General features: G+C 50.9%; 1 protein-coding gene across 1 annotated transcript; it reads right to left on the bottom strand.

Moving 5' to 3' along the window:
• Positions 1–695: 695 nt before the first annotated feature.
• Positions 696–5,262, bottom strand: BAMBI (BMP and activin membrane bound inhibitor). The gene is made up of 3 exons (XM_075419615.1): positions 5,144–5,262; positions 1,947–2,237; positions 696–1,501 (listed from the first exon to the last, which is right to left on the bottom strand). The coding sequence occupies exons 1-3, from the start codon at positions 5,217–5,219 to the stop codon at positions 1,083–1,085; spliced, it is 786 nt and encodes a 261-aa protein (XP_075275730.1). The 5' UTR covers positions 5,220–5,262; the 3' UTR covers positions 696–1,082.
• Positions 5,263–22,816: the final 17,554 nt, after the last annotated feature.

The following is a 22,816-nucleotide window of genomic DNA, read 5'->3' as shown; positions in this document are numbered from 1 at the left end:
CCAACTAGCTGAAGGAGTAAGAAACAACTAAGTGCACTGGCAGGGAAGAAAAGCCACCTATGCGAGAACAGCATAAAGCAGGAGCCAGAGATTAAAGTGAGTACTGTTGGTTCTTCAGTCCCACACAAAAGTAGCAGCACGTGATACTGAGTTACACTGTAAGAGAGCAAGGCAGATGTTTTCCACCGCGGCCAGAGGGGTTATCAACAGAAAGCAGAATATGCATTGTGGTTTGGGGGTTTCTGTCACCGTTTCCCCCTCCCCTCAAAATACATGAGAGTAAAAGGTACAAAAGGAAAAAAGATCACAGAAAACAGGGTGAGACAAGGGAGGAAAGTCAGCCACAAATAATTAGGAGCCACTTTCTGACATGTTTTGCACAGAAAGAGGAAGCACTTCATTAACACAGAAGAAATAGTTACCACACAAAGCTGCAGAAGAATTCAGCCAGGTTATGAGCAAAATGCAGTAACCAAGAATTGAAGATGTGGGTTCACTGCTACTTACAGTATTAGACAATAAAGCTGACACCTTCATTCTGGAATAATCACCTAATTTCCCTCACGGAATAGGAAAATGGACTCTTGCTTTCAGAATCTAATTGTCATGCACGGCCTTACTATGCATACTACCCCGATTTGTTTCCTGCCACCCCCCCAAAAATAGAATCATTTTGCAAAACAAAAAGTCACAAGCAAGTTTCACACAAAATATATATATTTAAAAAAAATCTTTACAATAAGTCAGGAAACATAGGAGCTTGCATACAGTTTATTATAACAACTTAGTTCTCAGCTCCCTACAGTTCAGATAACCCTGGTGACAGTGTTTACAACTTCTATTTTCTGCTTTCATAACTTTAAAGCAAACAATACATTTGAGTGTATTTTACTCTGTGCAAATAAGACAACTTTTGGAATCCTTCAGAAGAAATATCCAAGATTCTGTCTGCAGAGGTCCTTTGTTTCTCAAAGATGATTTATGAGAGTTTTTGTTTTAAGATAAAGTGCTCCTGTCCAGCAGAACTCAAAGGCCTTCAAGAGTTCAGAGAGTAAGTTTAGCTCAGATTAAAAAATAATTGGTCATACAAATTCCAGCTTCCCATGTCCGCTGTACATTCCCCAGTGGACTAGTGAAAGAATTTTATCATTGCTGAGGTCTGAATGTCTCATTTTCTCACAGGTCATGCAACAGTTCTCATGACCAGTCACAGGCACCATGCATTCCAAGTCCAATTTTGCCACCTGCCCTTTTTTCGAATGATGTCCATGAAAACTATAGTGCAAACGAGAAAGCATTTGTTGTCGTTGATCTTGCAGTCTCTTATTTTCACTCCTGAGCATCCGCAAGGCCAGCATGATAAGGAGCACCAAGATTAGCCCACCAGCTATAGGAACAGCTATTACAGCTGCCCTGAACCATAACTCTTTCGAAGAGGTCAATTCCTGCACCTTGGTGATGAGATTCCTGCTGCTGTCATGTTGATATCTGCTCCCTTGTCCTGCAAAGGGGAAGATGTGAACATTATTTCAGTATCAACAACTGGTTTATATATAAGCAACTCCCATAAACGCCACACTGACAAGTTTAAGGAGCTACAGCTACGCACTCTGCAGTATCTACAGAAAACACTCCTACAGACAAAAAAAATTAGTTTCTAAGGCTATTTCTAACACTGAAGTTCTTACCCTGATAGCAGATTTAACTAGGAACGCCACTGCCATTGCTTCTTAGAAGCGACGCCAAGTTGGCAAGACAGACCTCTAATATTAATACAGACAAAAAAGCTACTCAGCCAAGATGCTCCCCTGCACCCAGCCACCCACTTCTCCCTCTGTTATCGCCACTTGCACTAACAACTAAATCAATAGCAAGGCATACAAGGTTTTGACTGTCACCAGTCTGATGGCCAGAAGAGAGAATTCACCAACACTTCCTTGCCCTACCTGAACTATCGCCCCTGGAAGGAGACAAAACATCATGTAGTCCTCTGTAATTGCACATATCTTCATGACAGCATTCCAATGTGGACATGGTGGTGGTGCCAGAGTGGTTTTGTGCTTGTTTGGCTTGGCAGATATCAGCTGTGCTTGCGATAGAGTCCAAGCAGCCATGAGTAAGAGGGGAATGTGTATTCTGAGGATCAAGCAGTCTGGAGAAGCAGGCGCTCAGCTCAGATTTGCACATATAGCCAGTTGCAACACAGTGTGCAGCATCACAGTAGCATCTGATTTCACCTGAAAAACAAAAATCGTGCAAGAAAGGTAAGAATCTAGTCCTTTAACAACACCTCACTGGGTATTCTTATTAGCCACAAGCATCACACAACCGAACTCAGTGTCAGTTTTGGGGCACTCCTCTGGACTGTAAATCCATGAGAGCAGGGTTTTTTCCTTCCCATCACTCTACAGTGCCTACCTCATTGTAACCTTAATTCCTGCAAATGCCTTGGGGCATTTGTTTTAATTACTAGTACTACAGCCCTTTGAATTAAAGCAAGAACATTTCACCAAAACAGGGATTGGGGGAGGGCGAGGAAGGTCACAGTGGCTTTTTTCCAAGGTAAATTACTAACAAGACCATTTTATTGCTACTTCCACTTGCTGTCAGCAGTTGCATTAAACCACATTTCAAGTGAAATCCCACTTTTAAAAGCAATACACACCTTCAGCCCTATAAGGAAGTCACATCTATGTTTTAAACCATTACTACAGGAACAGCATTCTATTTTTATAAAGGTAATGCTTCTTTTAACAGGGCATAAGCACACAACAAAAATATTAGGTTTAAATATTTGTGTGACAAATAAAAATCAGAATTGCCGAATTGTTTACTACCTCTCAGTACTGTGCCAAAATTTAAAAGGTTTAACTAACACCTTATAAAGCTATTAGCTAGACCCATTACCATCTAAGTCTCCCAGTCAGGAAGGTTTTTACTGTGTGAAACTGGGCAACTATTTGTAATTTCTCCAGAAAGAGAGAAATTCTTTAGGTAGCCATTCATGCAAAAAGGCTTTTTTCTCAGTATTATAAAACAGAAACGGTGCCGTTTATAATTAATCTGCTCGCCAGAGTCCATGTCTCCCAACTCAAATGTGAATTTATTAAAAAGGGCAAAGTTGTGAGGCTAAAAGCTCCCCCTTGCCCCTCCCCAATTTCACATGCAATCCAACATGTGGTCAAAAGGGGAAACACTTAGACTGAAAATCCTCTACCGGCTCTATGAAAAAATCTCTCAGGAAACCTCAAAAATTTCTGAAGGAAGCGATAAAAAGTTCCCTTCATAAAACTCTTCATTTTGTGCTCTCCAAACTGCTCTGGTACGAATTATATGTACTGTGCTGCAGGGAAAATGTACTCTCTCTAGGCAAGTTGCAACTCAAACGTAATTCAACGTGCTACTCATCCAAGGTTTAGGAGGAAGCCAGATTTTGGAGCCATCCTTAGAACAGTGGACTTAAAACTACAACTAATGTGCCTGATGTACTTGCCGTCATAGTGGCACTAAGGCTTTCAAAGTCAACGGAATTGTCAGGTGTCTTCCTTCTACAGTCTGCACCTCAAAAATCAATGTATAGGCTTCCCTGCTGTCACCTCTTCTGATGACGATTCCTACCACCCCATACCTAAAAAGTATTCTGAAAGATGTTAAAAATTATCCCAACCAAGTTAGCTTCCCCTCCTCAGCCTACCTTAATACTTTCCCCAAAATGCCACTGCAGGCTCCAGGCCTTGAAGTTCCTGCTGCTCTTTAATAACTCTGCTTAATAGAAGCCAAATGATGGAGTGTCTCACTGTCTCCAGTTCAACTCCCTCGGGCTTTTAGACCAAGTAACCCAATTTCTCGTGAATTCACACACACTGTCATCCAGCGTGGCATGGAAAAAAGACTCAATCATTTTCTAAGCATTCTATGTGAGGTCTTCCCTCTACACTCTCTGAAAAAAATGATTTTCAGCATTTTCTCACTGCGTGACAAGTTAAAAATACGACGCAAACAAGGAACAGCACCAGAGCTGACAGTCCTTTCAAGAGTCTCTCTGCAGAGCACGGGAAGAAAGTGAAAGAACACACATACTTCAACTGTTTATACAATCATGCTTAAAATCCTACGTTTTATTGACCTAAGACAATCCTATAAACAAAATCTGGCAGGCTAGTCATCAGGTTAATTCAACCGCTTTTTAATTAAAGCCACGTTTTCGGTGAAACAGAATGGACTTTGTATTACTGTATTAAAACTGTATTTCTGTCAATTCATAAAGTTTCTTCCTGTGCTATGCAAAAGGCCAGAAAGGGTATTTAGTATTTTGAAACAGTGAACAATGCCCTTCTGTTCCCTCCTCTTTCTTGTTACTGTATGTAGCTATTAAAGAAAAATGTCTGCTTTTAGTCAAGATGGCTACAGGAGAGACTGCAGGCTTCTCTTAAAGCTTTTGAAGTCAGCAGCAGCCAGAAGTCTGTGATCCCCTAATTATATCATTATCAGGCACATAGTTTCAGTATCTGCGACTTCACATCACTCAGTCACTCCCTGTTCTGCCCGCTTTGATGGGGCCAGCGGGCTCCCCCCTGCACGCTGCAAGGGCTGTTATTTAGGGTTAATTACAGCCTTCCTTCCAAAATAAATAAATACCGCCGCCCATCACCCCCGCGCTAACTCAACCCCTCGCCCCGGAGCGGGGCGGTTACCGCCAGCCTGAGGGCGGCCCCTGCCCCGGGAGGGCGCTCCCCGGCCCCGGCCCCGCGGCGGGCAGCGACGGGGCGAGCCGCTTCGACAACCGCGGGCCCCGCGCCCGAGCTGACCGACACCGGCGGCCAGGTGGGACGGGGAGGGATGGGACGGGCCGGGCCGCGCAGCCCCGGCTGCTCCCCGCCGCCGCTGCCAGCAGAGGCTCGGCGAGGGGCTCCCGAGGCAGCGCCGGCCCCACCGCAGCCTCAACGGCTCCGGCTCCCCTCCGGCGCGCCGCTTCCCTCAGGCGCCAGGCCCCCGTCCCCCCAGGCGCGGCTCCCCTGCGACTCTCCTCAGGCACCAAGCCCCGGTACCCCCAGGCGCGGCTCCCCTCAGGCGCGCCGGGCCCCCGCAGACCCCGCGTCCCCTCGGGCTCCCCCGGCCCCGTGTTCCCCCGCCGCGGCCTCACCTCTGGTGAGCAGGACGGCCATGGCGCACAGCTCCAGTTGCAGCCAGATGAAGATGTAGCTGGAATGGCGATCCATTTACCCGCCCGCCCGACCCGCGGCGCGGCGCCGCTCGCCACAGTCCCGCAGCGCAGGCACGGCCGAGCCGCCGCCGCCGCCGCCCCGCCGGCGCGCCGAGGAGCCGCTCGTCCGCGGGCAGAGCCGTTGCGCGGCCACCGCTGCGGAGGGTGTGGGGGACACAGCCGCGGCTCCCCGCGCCGGCGGAGGCGGCCCGGCGCCCGGCAGGAGCAGCAACACCCACTGCGCTGCCTCACTGACACGGCGCCGGCTCCTCCCGCCCCGTAAATACCGGCGGCGCCGGGCGCGGGCCGGGCCGCCGCGCCCCGCCCCCTGCCCCGCCCCGCCCCGCCCCATTGGCCGCGCCGCTCGGAGGCGGGCGGGGCGCGCCGCGGGCAGGGCGGCGGCGGGACCGGGCTGGCGGCGTGACGCGCGCTCCCGCCCGCGGCGCCCCCGGGCGGCGGCGGCGGCGGCTCCGGCTGAGGCGGCGGCGGCGGGTCCGGGCGGGCCGGCTGCGGGCGGGCCCTGCGCGGTCGGACGGCGGGCCCTGCGCCGCGCCCTGGGGCTCGGCCGAGGCGGCACGGAGCGCCCTCGCTCGCCGCGTTAGCTGCGGGGGTCCGCGGAGACCCCGCGGATCAGTCCCCGTGCTGCGTGGTGAGCGGCGGGGCCGAAGCGAACCGGGGCTGAGCCCTCCCCCGGCCCGCGCCAGCCCCCGCCAGCTTCGTGTTCTCCTTTCTTTTCTCATTACGTTTTGCTAATTGATTTCGTCCCTGATTTGCACCGCGTCTGCACACCGACGGTTTCCCACTCATGGGCAGAGCGCTTCGAAGATTCGGGTCGGCAGCCGGCGTTCAGGCTGCGCGCTGATGGGCAGCTCGCAAGCCAACGGCAAGAACGGCTTCAGAACTTTAATTTGAAATGCTTTTGCGAGTCCTTACAGACGGGCCGGGTCACAACACCTGGTGACAGAGACATTCCTCCCCTGAAAGAGAAAGGAGGAAATGCGAAGTCTGAGATGGAGATAACCCCGGTTTGCTTTGGCAGAGGGCAACAGACTGGATCTCCGGCTAATTAGTGCCGGTGCCATCGCACGTTATAATGGTTTTGCTGGAGTCTGGCGGTTTGCATATGTATAAGACAGATACACTTGCATTCTACATATATGCACCCCACCACAAAGTAATTTTCTAACTCTTGTTTCTGTTTAGAAATTACAAAAAGAGCGGGATCAGCCAAGCCGTGTCTCCCACTCTGGCACCGGCCATCAGACGCTCGTTTGCAAACATGAGAAAACATCATTCATTATAAGGTAGAATCATTACAGCAACATGTGCAGTTCTGTTTCTCCCGTTCCTACCACCGGTGACGAGCGCCTTTAGCAGATCTCATTCGTTTCATGCGATACCGAGGGACTGGAAATGGCTTTGATTCCTGGAGCCGCATTACTGCACTGGGAAACGTGAGAGACTCCCTGGATGCCAGAAACATCCTGGCCGAGGGAGAGCGGACAGACTCACCCGAGGGCAATGTGCTCAAGATCAGTTTTGAGCAGCAAATTTCATTGACAGCTGTCAAGTTCGAACTGTGAGCTACAATTTACCGTAAAAAATCACTAATTCTGTGTGCTACAGGCATACTTAAAGTGCCACTAGTGATGGAGGGGCTGCAGCGATCACTCCCCAGCCTTGGTTCACCCCAGAGCAACTCCCTCAAAGCCCCTCCGGGGAACCCGTGGATCCAGGTGAGGTGTCAGGGGGGTTTGACTGACCTTGCCATGTCTCCTCACTCAGCGGTGCCCTGCTCAGAGAGCTGCGCAAGGGTGGCATGGGGTCCTCCGACAGACCGTAACATAAACAAAATAATTTGGCCTCTGCAGCGCTAATTTGCTTTTGTTTTAGAGGCAAGAGCAAACAGGGCCAGATTGGGACAAAAAAAAAGGGACAGGAGACAGACCTAGCACACAGCAAGAGTAACAACATGTTCTGCAACCAGAAGGAATGTGGGATAATGACTACAAGGAACCATCAAGGAAAGCGTCAGGAGCCTGAGGCCGCATGACGTGTCTCCAGCAGCCATGGGAGAGCAGCCTGGAGCCTCCACTGGTATGGACTGTGCAGCCCCACAGGGCCCAGGGCTGCTCCCTCCCACCAGGTATGGCAAAGCCCTTTGAAACCAGCAGGAACGAAGGACCTGGTTGCAAAATCAGCCTCTGGGCACCTCAGGGGAAGGGACTGCTTTGGGAAGCATCTCACAGGAGCACGTTCCCCTCTGCATCAGCTCAAGATTGTGTCACAGATGCAAAATCTTATCTTTAAGGAGATGGAATTTCCAACAAAAAGAAGAGATCCATCCAAAGAGGCTTTGCAGGCCACTCAAATGCTGGTTTGGATCTTTTACTTCATTTCACAAACCATTAGTTGTAGTGCCAAGTTTCTGCCAGGGGGACTTTAGACCTGATGAGTCCTTCTTAAAGGCCAATCCAAACAAGCATCCAAAGGTCCTGAACTATTCCAGACTGGGGCTTCTCCTACCAGGCAAGCTCAGCGCAGGGCCTGCTTTGTCCTACAATCACACTCGAGAAAAGGCCCTCTGTTTTCCACCAGGAGCATGTGAGAGGTGCAGCCATGCAAGAGTCTCCCTCTCCATGTCAGCTGGTGAAATACCTCCAGTGAAATCTCAAACCACATCCACCATCTTCTCCAGAAGCTCCATGTGCTTGCGAGCCCCAGCACAGGTACGAGAGGATGACTTCCATGAGGGGTTTAGGTCTTTCCTAGGTCAGGGAGGAAAATAAGACAAGCCAAGACAGATGCCAAGCTGGCAGCGCTTTCTGACTGCACTACTTTGAACAAGAGAAAAGCTCCTTTCTGACTCGGGGAGTGGGGGGGGGGGGGGGGGGGGGAATCAACGTCCTCCCTTTGTATTGCTTCTTTCATGTATTTCCTTTCTCTTTTTCAAGTGAATCGACACTTGTCCTGCTGCCCCTGCCTACCGCGTACGTGCCACCAGCAGCAGCGTGCCTGCAAAACTGGCTAAACGGAGTTGAAACCTCAGCCTGCAGGTGCCCCTGATCTCAACAACTAGCCCTAGAAAAACAGTTCGCAGTGAAAAATAATTCCTTCATCTGGCAGCTTTGGACATTATCACGAATTCCTCACCCTTCTGTAAACTTTCCTGGCATGCTGGCAACTGGCCACCACTTCCCCCAAAATGTTTGGATGTAACCCTTCAGTCTGCCTCCAACAACAACCACGTCAACCCAGTACTCTGCCTCTGTGAACCCTTCCGCCAGCCTCCTCCTCTGTCAAAAAAAATCTAGGCGAAAGAAACGATTAACAGTTGTAGGCTGGAACTCGGTCCGTGCTCACCTCTGTCGGCAGGGCATCCCAGCAGCCCTGTCCTGGGGAAAGCCGCGTTCCTCGGGGAGCTGGGGATTCGCACGTGCGTGCTGCCGTTTGCCAGTACTGCCAGGTGAGATGCTGGTTTCCCTAGCGAGGAAGGCTTCGTTCTGCTACGCTGCAGACGTGTCAGACTGGTGTCAAAAGCAGTGTTTGCGCACCGCATCCATTCTTCTTTGCACCTTGCAGTTAGACTCGGCTGGCAATTGCTCATCTGGAAATGATATGAAGTAAGAAACATTGGGACTCCTTACAGCGTCTTTGGAGCAATATTAATCAGAGCAGTATTTTTCTGTTAACGGCTCAACACTAGCCAACAAACAACTTTCTTTTCTCAGTTATTGTTCTAGCATTTTGGATATGACACACACAAGTTAATTCTACTGAATTACCTTTATTTGTGCTGATTATTGCCTTTAAAAAATAATTATGGTTTACGCTAGCATAGCTATGCTTACCATAAAACCCAGGGGACAGGGAACATAATATGACTCTATGCAATTTCTTTGGCTTCCCACTCCCGGGGCCGGCCATGGCTTTATGGAATCGAGTAGCCGTTTCAGGAGCGACGACTGCGCAGAGCCCAAAGCCTGGCTCCTTCCCCAGCCGCTCCCCTGTGACAGACAGGCTGCCCAGCAGGTTCCCACGGGTGAATAACTCCCGGGGAGCTCTATCCCCAGTACCTGGGGCAGTGCAGAGGGGTGGATGGAGGCTGCATGCTACACGCCTGCTCACTTTCAGCAGCGATTAGCCTGTCCCCGGTGAAGCTCAGTTACCTGCAAACTGGAGGAGGGGAGCTGTGTTCCAGAGATGCTCGGTGATACCTGTTCACACAAAATAAATAGCAAACGAGGCTAGTGCCTGCTTAGCAGCATCCACCTCCCCGTGCGCCTGTGGTGTGTCGTCCAGGTGGCACCAGCCTGCATGCCCCCAGATGCAGGACGTGACAAAGGGACGCTTTTTGAAGGGAATGCTTCACTTTCTAAAGTGAAGCATTTCCTGCCACGCTCATCGCTTTACTTTTTTGCATTTAAAACTAATCCTCCCCTCCACACACACACACACACCCCTCCCCCCGCCCCGCAACCACCTGCACTCCCACTCCCCCCAATCAATAGGACGATTTGCATTTATCCTCCTGGAGGCATCGCTCATAGGAGCGGGGCCAGGGCGATCCGATCGATAGGGGGAAGCTGGAGCAAGGCTGGAAAAGAAGCAGCAGAGAGATTCCCCCAGGGAGAAATGCAAAACACTGGAGAGAGGCAACAATTATTGTAATTGAAGGTAATGAGGCCGAGGCGCCAGCTCCAGCTCTGCTTAACATCATTCAATACAAAGCGAGACACGCATGAAGGAGCCAGCCCGGGCCGGCTCGCCCGGCCGCTGCCCAGCCCGGCTCCCTGCCCGCAGCCTGCAGCCCGCAGCCCGCAGCCCGCAGCCCGCATCCAGCCCAGCTACGCCTGGTCTCCTTCCCTGGCTGCAACCCCACAGCCCGCATCCAGACCAGCAGCCGCCGCTACACCTCGCCTCCCTCCCCGGCTGCAACCCGCAGCCTGCTGAGGCAGGGATGCTCCCGGCACGGCTCTGTCTCCTGGGCTGGTGGCTCAGCAGCACCGCAGCGGAGCTGGGGCTTTTGGGACAGTGACTCCATATCGGACTGGCCGTGGGGTCACAGAGTCCTCCTTTCCCTTTCCACAGGGGACTCCCGCATCTGTAGCGTCTTAGAATCATAGAATCATAGAATGGTTTGGGTTGCAAGGGACCTTAAAGATCATCTGGTTCCAACCCCCCTGCCATGGATAGGCCCCCCTTCCACTAGACCAGGTTGCTCAGAGCTCCATCCAACCTGGCCTTGAACACTGCCAGGGAGGGGGCAGCCACAGCTTCTCTGGGCAACCTGTTCCAGTGTTTCACCACCCTCATGGTGAAGAATTTCTTCCTAATATCTAATCTTAATCTGCCCTCTTTTAGTTTACAGCCATTCCCCCTTGTCCTATCACTACACACCCTTGTGAAAAGTCCCTCTCCAGCCTTCCTGCAGGTCTCCTTCAGGTACTGGAAGGCCGCAGTAAGGTCTCCCCACAGCCTTCTCTTCTCCAGGCTGAACAGCCCCAACTCCCTCAGCCTGTCCTCATAGGAGAGGTATTCCAGCCCCCTGATCATCTTCGTGGCCCTCCTCTGGACCCGCTCCAACACATCCATGTCCTTCTTATGTTGAGGGCTCCAGAGCTGGATGCAGTACTTCAGGTGGGGTCTCAGGAGAGCAGAGTAAAGGGGCAGAATCCCCTCCCTCGCCCTGCTGGCCACGCTTCTCTTGATGCAGCCCGGGATACGGTTGGCCCTCTGGGCTGCAAGCGCACATTGCCAGCTCATGTTGAGCTTCTCATCCACCAGAACCCCCAGGTCCTTCTCCTGAGGCCTGCTCTTGAGCCACTCTCTGCCCAGCTTGTACTTGTCCTTGGGATTGCAGGGGTATTTATCCATTGAAAGTCGCAAACTGAGAACCAATCCCTCGGCCAAGGACAGATGTTGTCCTGATCCGTGACAGGGCCACAAATTCAGCCCCTCGACCTTCAGCCTTCCCCTGCACAACCCCCTTTCCCACCCCAGCCCCTCTCCTCCGCCGCTCCCCCGCAGCGGGGAGCAGGCTCTGCGGGAGCGGGGGTGGAGGGAAGACGGCGGGAGAGATGGCGGGGAGAGGGATGCCGGGGGAGGGATGCCGGGGGGAGCTTCTGCTGCCCCGCCGCCTTCCACGCCACCCCGCCCGGGCACGGCAGCGGGTTTCTGCCCCCCTAACGCTGCAGCCGGCCTGCCCGTTTGCTGGCGCTGGCGAGTTACGCTCCGCATCCCGGCTCGCCGGGCGGCGGGCGCGTCTTGCCCTCTGCTGGCAAAGCCGGCCCTAGCAGGGAGGTGCCGGAGCCCTCTCCCCGCGGCAGCCCGGGAGCGGGCGAGCGGCGGGCTGAGCGGGGCCAGGGCAGCTCTGCTCTGCGCTGGGAGCGGGGGGCAGCGCGGCCAGCGGCGCCGGGCCCGGGGGTACGGCGGGGCCCAGCGGCTCCCCCCCCGGCATCCCCCTGCGGTTCGGGATTCAGCCGTCGCCTGGGGAAACACCCACCTCAAGGCATCACCCCTCAGAACTCACGAACAGTACCCAGAAAGTCAAGCACCACCTGTCAGATCTGAGTTATCGAGTGCCTGGAGACAAGGTATGGCAAATATTAGGAATTCAGTTCAGATCCCAAGCAGGAGAAACCGTCAGTTATGTCCTGACACAGCACAGCTGGCACGTGGGAGAGAAGGAGTAGTGCTGGAGTCATAGCACGGCCGAAAAAGACCTGGAAACTGAATACCACTCTAACAGCACACAACGTGCAGTCTGAGTAACGTTCATTACAGGAAGCACCAGAAGGCTGTGCTGCCATTCAGCGTGACCTCGACAGGCTGGACAGTTGGGCAGAGAGAAACCTGATGAGGTTCTACACGAGCAAGTGCAGGGTCCTGCACCTGGGGAGGAACAACCCCATGCATCAGTACAGGCTTGGGGTGGACCTGCTGGAGAGCAGCTCTGTGGAGAGGGACCTGGGTGTCCTGGTGGACGACAGGTTAACCATGAGCCAGCAGTGTGCCCTGGCTGCCAAGAAGGCCAATGGGATTCTGGGGTGCATCAAGAAGAGTGTGGCCAGTAGGTCGAGGGAGGTTCTCCTTCCCCTCTACACTGCCCTGGTGAGGCCTCATCTGGAGTACTGTGTCCAGTTCTGGGCTCCCCAGTTCAAGAAAGATGAGGAGCTACTGGAGAGAGTCCAGCGGAGGGCTATGAGGATGGTGAGGGGACTGGAGCATCTGTCCTACGAAGAGAGGCTGAGGGAGCTGGGCTTGTTTAGCCTGAAGAAGAGAAGGCTGAGAGAGGACCTAATCAATGCTTACAAATATCTGAAGGGTGGGTGTCAGGAGGATGGGGCCAGACTCTTTTCAGTGGTGCCCAGCGACAGGACAAGGGGCAATGGGCACAAACTGAAGCACAGGAAGTTCCGTCTGAACATGAGGAAGAACTTCTTCACTCTGAGGGTGACGGAGCACTGGAACAGGCTGCCCAGGGAGGTTGTGGAGTCTCCTTCTCTGGAGATATTCAAGACCCGCCTGGACAAGGTCCTGTGCAGCCTGCTGTAGGTGACCCTGCTTCGGCGGGAGGCTTGGACTAGATGACCCCCAGAGGTCCCTTCCAACCCCGAACATTCTGTGATTCTGTGAAGCTGTAGTTTGGATGTAGGAGATCTAGCGAAACAGTCCTGTAGACCAGTCAAACCAGAGCCTCTTCTGGAAAAAAGAGCCTGTTGCCTCTCTAAGGCAGCATCTCAGGCTCATATTTGCACCTGCAAGACAGACTGTCCACAAGGTCTGATCACAGATGTCCATTCCTTGGAGGACTTTTACCCAGCAGTCAAAACCCAGGACGCTCTGCCGGGGCTGGGGGCTACACAGGGCTGCTCTCTGCTCTCACGAACAGTTCTTGTCAGCAGCCCCTCCACAACGGCAGCTCTAAAAGCTTTTGATGCAGATGAAGAAACTCTCCAGTGATATCTTACTCAGTATTAGTCAATATTTATTGCTCAACCTCTGTTTCTGAGCCACAGGTTTCAGAGCCAAATGCCAGAGACGGGGCAGTCAATGCAAGTCGGGAAAGCCTACACATGTAACAGACTGGAGCCTCAGCTACTGAAGTAGGTAGCACTCCGTCAGCTTACACCAAGCTCCAGTTCTGACAGGCATTTGCAAATGCAATAGAAAAAGCCAAAGGCAGAGCTGGATCTCAGAGCAAGGGCCAGCATCTTCAAGAAGATGGATACGTATCTTAATAAGACCTTAGTAATTCAGCCCCAGAAAGCTGCTGTTTGAAAAAGGAGTCAGCAGGACATCTAAGCACAGACAAGCAATAAGAATAAAACCTTAATTCTTACTTTACCGTGCAAAGCAGAAGGAGCAGAGTCTTTGTAAAAAGAGTATTTATGAGACAGAGGACATGAGCTGTGAGTCAGTAAAGGTTGTGGACTAGCTGAAATTCTAGCAGCATGTGGTGGTGTGCTCTGTGCTGGCGAGGGAGGCCATGAAGGGAGAGCTTGGAGGGTTCCCTCCTCTGGCTCTAGGGAAGGATCAGTAACTACACCTGAGACAGCTTGTAATTCTGATGACTGGGAGTCAGAACAATTGCAAAAAGGTGAAATAACAGGGCAAAAGGAGCTGCAGCGAGCTTTGGCAGATATGCAACAGGCTGGAGGTGCTGAATGCCCCAGGTGCTGGGCAGGGCAGCATCTGAAGACCCAAACCCACCACCTCTGGTGGGTTTAACCAGGAAGGGTGGAGGTGGTCATACCCTCAGCTTTCTGCCAGCCCTCCCTGAGGGAGTTCCACACTTGTGGCAGGGACTGCAGAAGGGATCACGCATCCCTGCCATCCGCAGCCCAGCACTAAAGCACCCGAGGAACGGGTTCAAGCACTGTCCTGCCACCTCCGATGGAGACGATAAGGTCAGGCAGAGGAGAAGGATACACAGCTCTTGCCAGTAACATCTCAAGATGCCACAAGCCTTTGACTGTGGGAGCACTGCGAGATCAAAGGCAGACCAGGCAGAGGAAGGAATGGGTGGAGGGGCAGAGCTTTGGCAGAAAGTGATACCAAGTGGAACAGAAACTCAAATTCCTCACAGTCCAGGGTAGAGAAGCAGAGAAGGGGCCAGGGAGATGAACTGAGAGAGCTGATAATCCTGGAAGGGGGAGGAAGCATGGCCCCTGTTTTCATGACCACTAAAGGGAAGAATGCAAGACACGAGTTACTCAGGACCAAAAACAAAATTAAGAAGCTCCGTAGTAAGAAAGCAGCCCTGATTATTCCTAGAGCATCCTTTGTAATGCAGAGCATTATCTAGCAGAGTGGGACATTAAGCTGAGGCCCTCCCCACAGGTGAAGGCTTGAGATGCAGTAGTGAAATGTGAGAATTAAACGTGCTGGAGCAGGAAAGTTCTGCCCAGTGCCCCGTAGCCAGTGCTGCGGGGCAGCTACCGCCGAGCCTTGCCCGCAGCCTCCAGCTTCACACCTCTGCGCTGCAGAACACAGCTGGTGCTTGCCTCCTCCAGGCTGCAGTCGTCTTCCTCCACCTTGCCTCCTGCTTGCTGTTCTTCCGCTTTTCTGTGTTCGCTACTGTCACACATTTGTTATTTATTATTCCTCCTTTTTTGTTTATGGACAACAAAGTTATAAAACGGAGGTAGTGAGAGCAGCTCTGTTGCAGTCTGAGAGCTAAAGTGAGCTGGGCTGTGAGGATGAAGCTCCCGCCTACCAAAAGCAATGAAGAGGCTGAATTCTAGCCTTCAGCAAATGTCCCAGTCGGCCACAGACTGTGAGCATACTGGCCAACCGCTTTGTCTTATCTTCGTGGCCTTTGATCCCGACGGTAGCACCGTGCCACCTGCGCCTGCTGCAACCCTGTCCCGACCCAGGCAGGCAGGACCATGGGCTCCAGACCTATGACCACCTCCTTTTTCAGTCAATTCAATCATAATCTAGTTCTCACTTTCATCTTCACTATCAGAGTCCTAAGGAAACAAAACTATACCGAGCTCTTGAAAGACACGTTCAGCCTGATACTGTGCCTCTTTAGCTCTGCTTGGAGAGCCTGACAGGAAGACTGATAATGCACAGAAGAATGTCCTTTTCCTTCCCAAGTGCAGATTCTAAACTCATCTTCTCCTAACCCCGGGAGTAACAGAAGGGCCAGTATTAGAAGCCCAGTTAAGGGAAACTGCTGCTGAATGCTTAGCGGCTGGCTATTAGTGTGACAAAAATCAGACACAACCATCTGCATCAATTAGTATCCCTGTTGTTAGCCCCAGATACTTGCATTTCTAAATAAATACAGGTTATGTTCATCTGAAATGCATTATAGAATCATAGAATCATAGAAAGTTTTGGGTCGGAAGGGACCCCTAGAGGTCATCTAGTCCAACCCCCCCTCAGCGAGCAGGGACACCACTAACTAGATCAGGTTGCTCAGAGCCCTGTCCAACCTGGTCTTGAATGTTTCCAGGGATGGGGCCTCCACTACCTCTCTGGGCAACCCGTTCCAGTGTTTCACCACCCTCATTGTAAAGAATTTCTTCCTTATATCCAGCCTAACCCTACCCTGTTTTAGTTTAAAACCATTACCCCTCATCCTGTCGCTGTTGTCTCTACTAAAAAGATTGTCCCCATCTTTCCTATAGGCTCCCTTTAAGTACTGAAAGGCTGCAATCAGGTCTCCTCACAGCATTCTCTTCTCTTCTCCAGGCTGAACAAGCCCAACTCTCTCAGCCTGTCCTCATAGGAGAGGTGCTCCAGCCCTCGGATCATTTTTGTAGCCCTCCTTTGGACCCGCTCCAACAGTTCCATGTCCTTATTCCCATAAATAAAGCTGGACTCCAGCTCTGTGCCAAGCGAAGGAGGATGCTGTGAGCTGCCGTTTTCAAAGCAGGGGCAGCAGAGGGGAGCGCTGGCACCTCTTTGCCCTTCCTGAAACCCTCAGGTTAAAACAACATCAGCTAATTCACGATGCAAATGCCAACCGAAACACTTCTACATCCAGTAGCAGGAGGTGCCAGTCAGTTCAGCCCAGAGGACCCTGGTGCAGGATTTCTCTGCCTGTCCCCCTTGCTGCGGCAGGGATGGCACTCAGACACCCAAAGTTGCCTTGCGTGCATCAGGTGACATTTTTGTACCATTAAACCAAAAGGGGAGCTCGGTAGGAGAGTGGAGGAGCGACAGAAACAGGGGAAAATTCTGGAAAATGAAGGGAAAGTCACTCAGGAAGATGAGAACAATGCCAGCACGGGCTGAAGAAGCTCAGGGGCTGGGGGTGGGAGGCTGGCTGTCCTGCCAGGTGAGCCTTCCTCTGGAGCACCGCATGCCTCCTCCTCCTCCTCCTGCCGCTCCTGGGCAGTTAGCAGACTGCTCTACGTTTTATCCCCTGCGCAAGAGATTTGCTATCCAGCTACTCCTTCTTCCCTGACCTTCTAGAGGAGAAGCTGCCACCCTTGCACCTTCACCCTACCCCTTTGTTCTCTGCCACCATAAAAGTATACTGAATACATATACTGGGACTCTTGCACCAGCGGTGACACTGTCACGTCAAGCTGCATGTGGTACCGTTTCAGGCTGCTTCCCTGTCACACGGGGGCTGCGAGACCCACTGGCCAGCACGGCCACGCTGGGCAGCAGCGGGGCTCGGGGGCTTTGCATGGCTCCAGGGCTGCTCTTTGCTCAGCGCCAGCCTCGGGCTCAGGGTGAGCCTGGGTTACTCTCCCCACCCTCAGCAGAGGGGCTGGGGAAGGTGGTGAAAATATTGCAGCAGTGGTAAATGTTGAGAAGCCAGGAATAACTACCCACTGCCTTCCCTGTGCTGGTGGGCTCCCTTGTAAATCTCTGCTCTTCATGCATGGTCAGCACCAAAGGAGCTCAGGATCATCCCTAATTGTGCTATCCCTATGCTTGTCAGGCCTCTCCCCAAAAATCTGAACTCACCTCTGCCTCTCTCTCTTACACTATTTTTCCTTGTATTTTCACGTGAAGCTAGAAGGTAGCAACAGCAAGATGTACTAAGCTGTTGAACAAGGCAAAACAGAGTGAAAACAGGCCAAAATGGAGAGAAGCCCAAAAAGCTAGCTGGGAGGAAGGATGAGAAATGAGCCACCAGAGTGAAAAGCAGCGAGTGGATCCGAGCACAAACCCCGCAGTGAGAAAAGCTGGTCCCGGCACCGTGCCGAAGGAACGAGGCTTGGCCTGCCAGGAAAAAGGGATGTGGTAATGAAGACTAAGGACATGCTGAATGACAAGCACTGGCACTGCCAAACACCCGCGTGTGAAAAATTGTCCTCACGGTCTTCTCTATTCATTTGCAACTTGACAAGCCAACAAGACCAGCTGGCACTGCGGAGGTGCTGGGAGGAACTGGGGGTGAGGGGTAGGAGCCAAGAGAGCACACAGAGGCTGAGGTGCACCTGAAGTCTGAGGAGCAGATGTCTGGCAGGAGGGCAGGAGACGTCAGGGACACCCCCGCTGCAGGACAGTGCTGTCAGGATCCCTCTCTCTGCTGAAAGGGGCCCTCTGCGTTCTTCTTGGCAATTCTGCAACAGCACTCATACTTTCACTCCTAAAACCTGGTACCTTGCTCCAGAAACAGATCATTATTTCCAGCGTGTCAAGCTCAGGATTTTTCACTGTGCCCAGAAAAGAAGTCTCCCTGTGGCCTAATCCATCCCCGATATCCTGCAGGAATGCTTGAGCAAGGAGTTATCTCACCATGGCTGATTGAGTTTTTTCCTTCTGATTTCAATGACTTAATTAGGAAAGCACAAACGATGTGTCTTTTTCAGAAAGCATGCTCCTTCCCTCTTCGCTGGCACATCTGGAGCAGTCCTCTACACTACGTTTGTGTCAAAGACTGACTTCATTTGTGTTGAAAGAAGGGGTTGTCAGAATTCTGGAAATAGAAGCTGTGCCAGGTTCCTACCTTAATCCTTAAAACTACACAGCTGCCTCAGACTCCCTCAGCACAGATTGCTTAAAAATGTGGTGGTATGCAATGACTTCCCAACAACAACCAGCAGGCTTTGGAAGATAATATGTCAGGAGATACGCTCAGCTTATAAAGCATGTTTCTTCCAGAAGATCCCCAAAGCCCAGTGCAAAATACAGCCAAAATTATTAATTCTCATGATATTCAATTAGAAGACCTGTGCCTTCACAGCTGTGGTGCGGGTGACAATCCTGAAAAGAAACACACATGCCAACTCTGAAGGAAGTGAAATAAATGGCAATTGATTCTCTATAAATTGTGAAACATGTAATTCTGTTACCAGCCCCCCTGGCTCTTATCACAATACTAAATTTCACTGGACCATTACCAAGAACAATACTAAGGCTGATTCAGAAAGCACAATAACTCAGAAAGCACAATAACTCGTTCACGAGCTTCTCGTTTCTTCCAACCTTAACAATTAAGACTGGGATTCTTCAGAGGAATTAATGGCACTAAGCTCCCGTTTGCCACAGAAACACTCTTGTGTATTACAAAAGAGTGATGATTACAAACCAGATCTGAACGTGGCAGACGTGGGAAGCAGAGCGAGTTGTCAGTAAAAGCCATGCAGCACGTATAGCCAGAAAGAGCCGGTGAATTTGAACACCCAGCAGTAACGCTCTTGAAAGTATCCCCATTAGAACACTTCAGCAGATTGTCTTCCCTCGGCAGAAGTCAGTATGCTGTGGACAGAGTCTTACACTGCAGGAGTCCAGTAGACCTTAATACACAAGTCCTTCTTTTCTCCTGGCTTTCTCTTGAACAGTGCCCTTGACACAAAAGTGTTAGGAAGCACTAAACACATCCCTGTGGAAATCATCAGATACCATCTCGTTTGACCTCACAGGAACAGAGGAAAGGAACAGAAATAAACTGTGTTTCTCAATCCAGCTTCAGAAAACATTCAGTTATACAAAGTGCTGCCCTACCCGTCACTGGATTGCTGCTCCAGTACATAAAATAATGTGCGAGACTTGTTCAGCATCCAAAATTGAAGCCATCAAGCTCTACAGATGTTGGAAGATCATCTATAATCATCCAGAAATGACAAGGAAATTGCTGCAGGCAGCAATAAAGTATCCTGGCATACATTATCACTTCAGAACCAAGGAAAAATAAAAGTAACGGCTGATTAAAAGAAAAAAAACAACATAGAGAAATAGGGCTAGGAAGGACCTTAAGAGGTCATCAAGGCCTTCTCCTTGTCTACAGCAGAATCACGTCTCCCTACAGCAGATACTTGTCCCACGTGCTCTTCACTAGCACCCAGTGCAGGGGCCCCACAGCTTTCCAGGGCAGCTCTTCACCGCTCTTCGGGCACTGCATCTTACTATAAACAGCAGCGCAAGTCTTCCTTGGTGCAGCCTAAGCTGCTTTTTCCTTGTACTACCCCCCAAGGACACACAACAGATTTTTCTTCTTGCAACAGCCCTCTATGTATTTGAAGATTTGCACATTGCACGTTCCCCTCTTTCCCCCTTAGGCTTTCTCAGGCTAAGCTTTTTCAGGCCTCTCTGGCAGGTCACATTTTGGAGATCATCGTCCTTGTTTTCCTCCAGGCTCTTCCCAAACTGCAGTCTACAAATACAGACATCATGCTACACCTCAGGCCCTCCTTGCCTGATTTTGTGTGTCTTTCAGACTGGAACAGGGTTTATATCTCTGAATTTGCTGCTTTTCTGCAACAGCAACACACTGGGACATTCCCGAAAAGCTCTCCGTAACGAAGAAGATAATCTCCCTGTTGCAAATACAGAGGCTACCCCAGAGGATGTTCCAGAGCAGTTGTCTAGCTAAGGCAGTCCGAATTTCTTTGTAGGATGAGACTCCACTGGGTAGAGAGGGAGTTTGGGAAGACCTGCATCGCTAGGCAAGCCATGTTGGACAGATACAGCACCAGTGACCACATCCAGCTCGTGATCCTCAGGATGGACTCACAGACAACCTGCCATGTACTTTCTGCAGGTTGCTCCCCAGCCGTGTTCCTGCAGCGGGGCCTGCCAACTGAACGTGCACCTCTGTTCTTTCCACTGATGAGTTTCATCCCATGTTTTCCCAGGAACCTACTTGCTACTCTCGGTACACCCCTACCTTGTGAAAGAAGAGATCACATTTTAGCCAGTGTCACCTCTTACTGCCTTTTCTTTTGTTTGTCCATGCTGGAATCACTTCCTTTGGTATTCTTAGCACTTTTTGTTTACTATTATTTAAAGGAACTATCAGTTCTGCTTAACCGCTTTTTCGTTTAGTCTTCCTCCCTAAATTTACCTACTAATTCTGATTCTACTCAAGATTTTTGTCTTCAGTTTGCCTTTCTCTCATTTTGTATTCTTATACAGTACATACCTCACCTTTCATCTTCACAGTCAACCTGGTTTGTTCTACTGGTTAGACTCAAATCTAGAATTTCTTTTTTGATTGTACATATAAAAAGAAGGTGGAAAACAATAAATTTCTTTTCATTCATGTAAGTAGGAATATACACATATATGCATGAAACTCGTTATGGCAACAAGCACTGGAATATCTTGCCACTCTGCACCCCACTCATCCTTTCCCAGCAGACGTGCAGATGATCATAGCCCTCCACGACCATCATGCTCTGTGGTGTGGATGACACTGCTAGCTGCTCAAAGGCAACCTGGTCCACCTGATTTTCCTGGTGCAGCAGCCTGCAGAAACCTGTAGCACTGCTCCTTCCCCGTTTCGTCAGCGCTGATTGAGCCAGTAATCCCTGTGAAAGCAGCGGAGGGGCTCCCATCCTTTGCTTCTCCTTTGGTGTAATTGCCACAAACTGCACAGAGGTTGGTATGTGGTGTTTCCTTCTGCACCAAGGACTTTTGGTCCTCACTTTGTGTTCAAGCAACAATCTAGTCAATCTTTCCTACTACGGAGCAGGTACAACTACCAAACCAGTGACCGCTTTCTCTTTGCAGAGCAGTATTTCCTCGCTCATTTGTGATGCTGCTGCAAAGCTCCATCTTCCTCGCTTTTGCCTTTGGCGGCCTCTACATCCACCCTGTCTGGGTCTTTGGGATGTTGGACCTGTCTCCACCTGACCTTTCCTCACCCAGCTCTTGCAGCCTGCTTCTACAGACATCTCCTCAGCACTACTCTTCACACTGGAGGATGGTGGTCTCCTCATCCTCATCAGCAGAAAAATGTAGAGTTCAGCCCATGGTAAGCCAGGCCAGGATCCAGGCTGAGGCATGGCACATTTGTGGTGGCCGTGTGGGCCTGGGCCTCACGGCTGCAGGTCGAAGCAGGTCTCAGCTCCAGCAGCACTGTTTCACCATTCCAGCCTCGCAGACCATGACCCAGCCCTGGCCGTGTGAAACCCCCGCTTGTTGCCCCCTGTTCACTCCCAGGTGCTGGGGCAGAGGGTTCACAGACCCTCTCCCAGCTTGGCTGCGTCCTGCTCGCTTGTTAGGTTCCAAAAGAGGGCAGCGATGCTACCTCTCATTAAACTGATGCAGCTGGAGAAGCAGCAGCTGATGGCTCTGGCTGGAGGGATTAGATGGCTGTGCTGGGATTCCCTATAAACTCAGCGCAATCAGACCAGTTTTCTCATGATCTGGAAAGACTAAATGAGAAAGAGTCATAAAGCAGGTGAAGAGGAGGAGCACCAGGTCCACAACAAAACCCCTTCATCTGTTTCTGAAAAAGGGTATTGCTTCTAGCTGCCAGTGAAGCTTGTCTTGCAACAACAGAAACTGGGCTAACTGCACCAATTCGAGAGATCATCTCTTTTCACTACAAGATTGTCTTGTCAGAACGAGAGCTGAGATTCACCTAGGTGAGCTGGCCTCTCCTGTAAGTAGGCACCTGCATAGGGGTAAGAGAAGCCAAATATTTGAGAGACATTTTGTTTCCTCAGCATGCACACCTTTGGTTTTGTTAGCTGTCAGTGTGTGCATTGGGCATTAAGAACACAAACATTCAAAAGGAGGCAGGTAATAGTTTTCATCTGTGCTATTTTAGCTATTCTTCTTATCTGGTTGAACACATACTGTCTATTTTCAATATCTCTTAAAACATAAGGAGAATGGTTCTTCCTGTGTTAAACATTATGAAAGAGATGGCAACTGTGTCCCTGTTTCTTTACAGTCAGTTTTTCAGACAGTTCACGTTTTGACCTACTTGAGGCCACCAAATTTCTCCAGTCTCAGAAGGACTGGGTTAAGATCAAAGTTATACCTCCCTAGCCCAAATATGGACAGGTGGCCAAGTGTCAAGCTTACCAAAACAGGGCCAGTTCCAAACTGTGTTTATGAGTTGCTACTTTAAAATCATTGCCAAAGAAAGAGGAATAAATAACTCAAGCTTGTGTCTCAGCGTCATCTCAACATTGAAAGAAGCATTCCTACATATTTAAGTCAAGAGACTTCTGTCAAGTCTCCACATTCTTCGGCACCTCCAGAAACTTTTTGTTTGTTTGTTTTTGACTTGCACGTACCACTGAAACTATTTTATAATGGGCATCTGCACTTCTCCATGGTACACAACATTGTTGTTTTGGTACCGCCATGGCAGAACCTGGGACCTCAGAAGTGCTGAGCTCTCAGAGGGAGGGACTGCTGGGGGATGGGTGTGGGATAGGAAAGTGAAGGGAATTTGTA

Source organism: Opisthocomus hoazin, chromosome 4, assembly GCF_030867145.1.
Source record: "Opisthocomus hoazin isolate bOpiHoa1 chromosome 4, bOpiHoa1.hap1, whole genome shotgun sequence".
Lineage (NCBI taxonomy): Eukaryota > Metazoa > Chordata > Aves > Opisthocomiformes > Opisthocomidae > Opisthocomus > Opisthocomus hoazin.
This window is presented reverse-complemented; position numbering and strand designations above follow the sequence as displayed.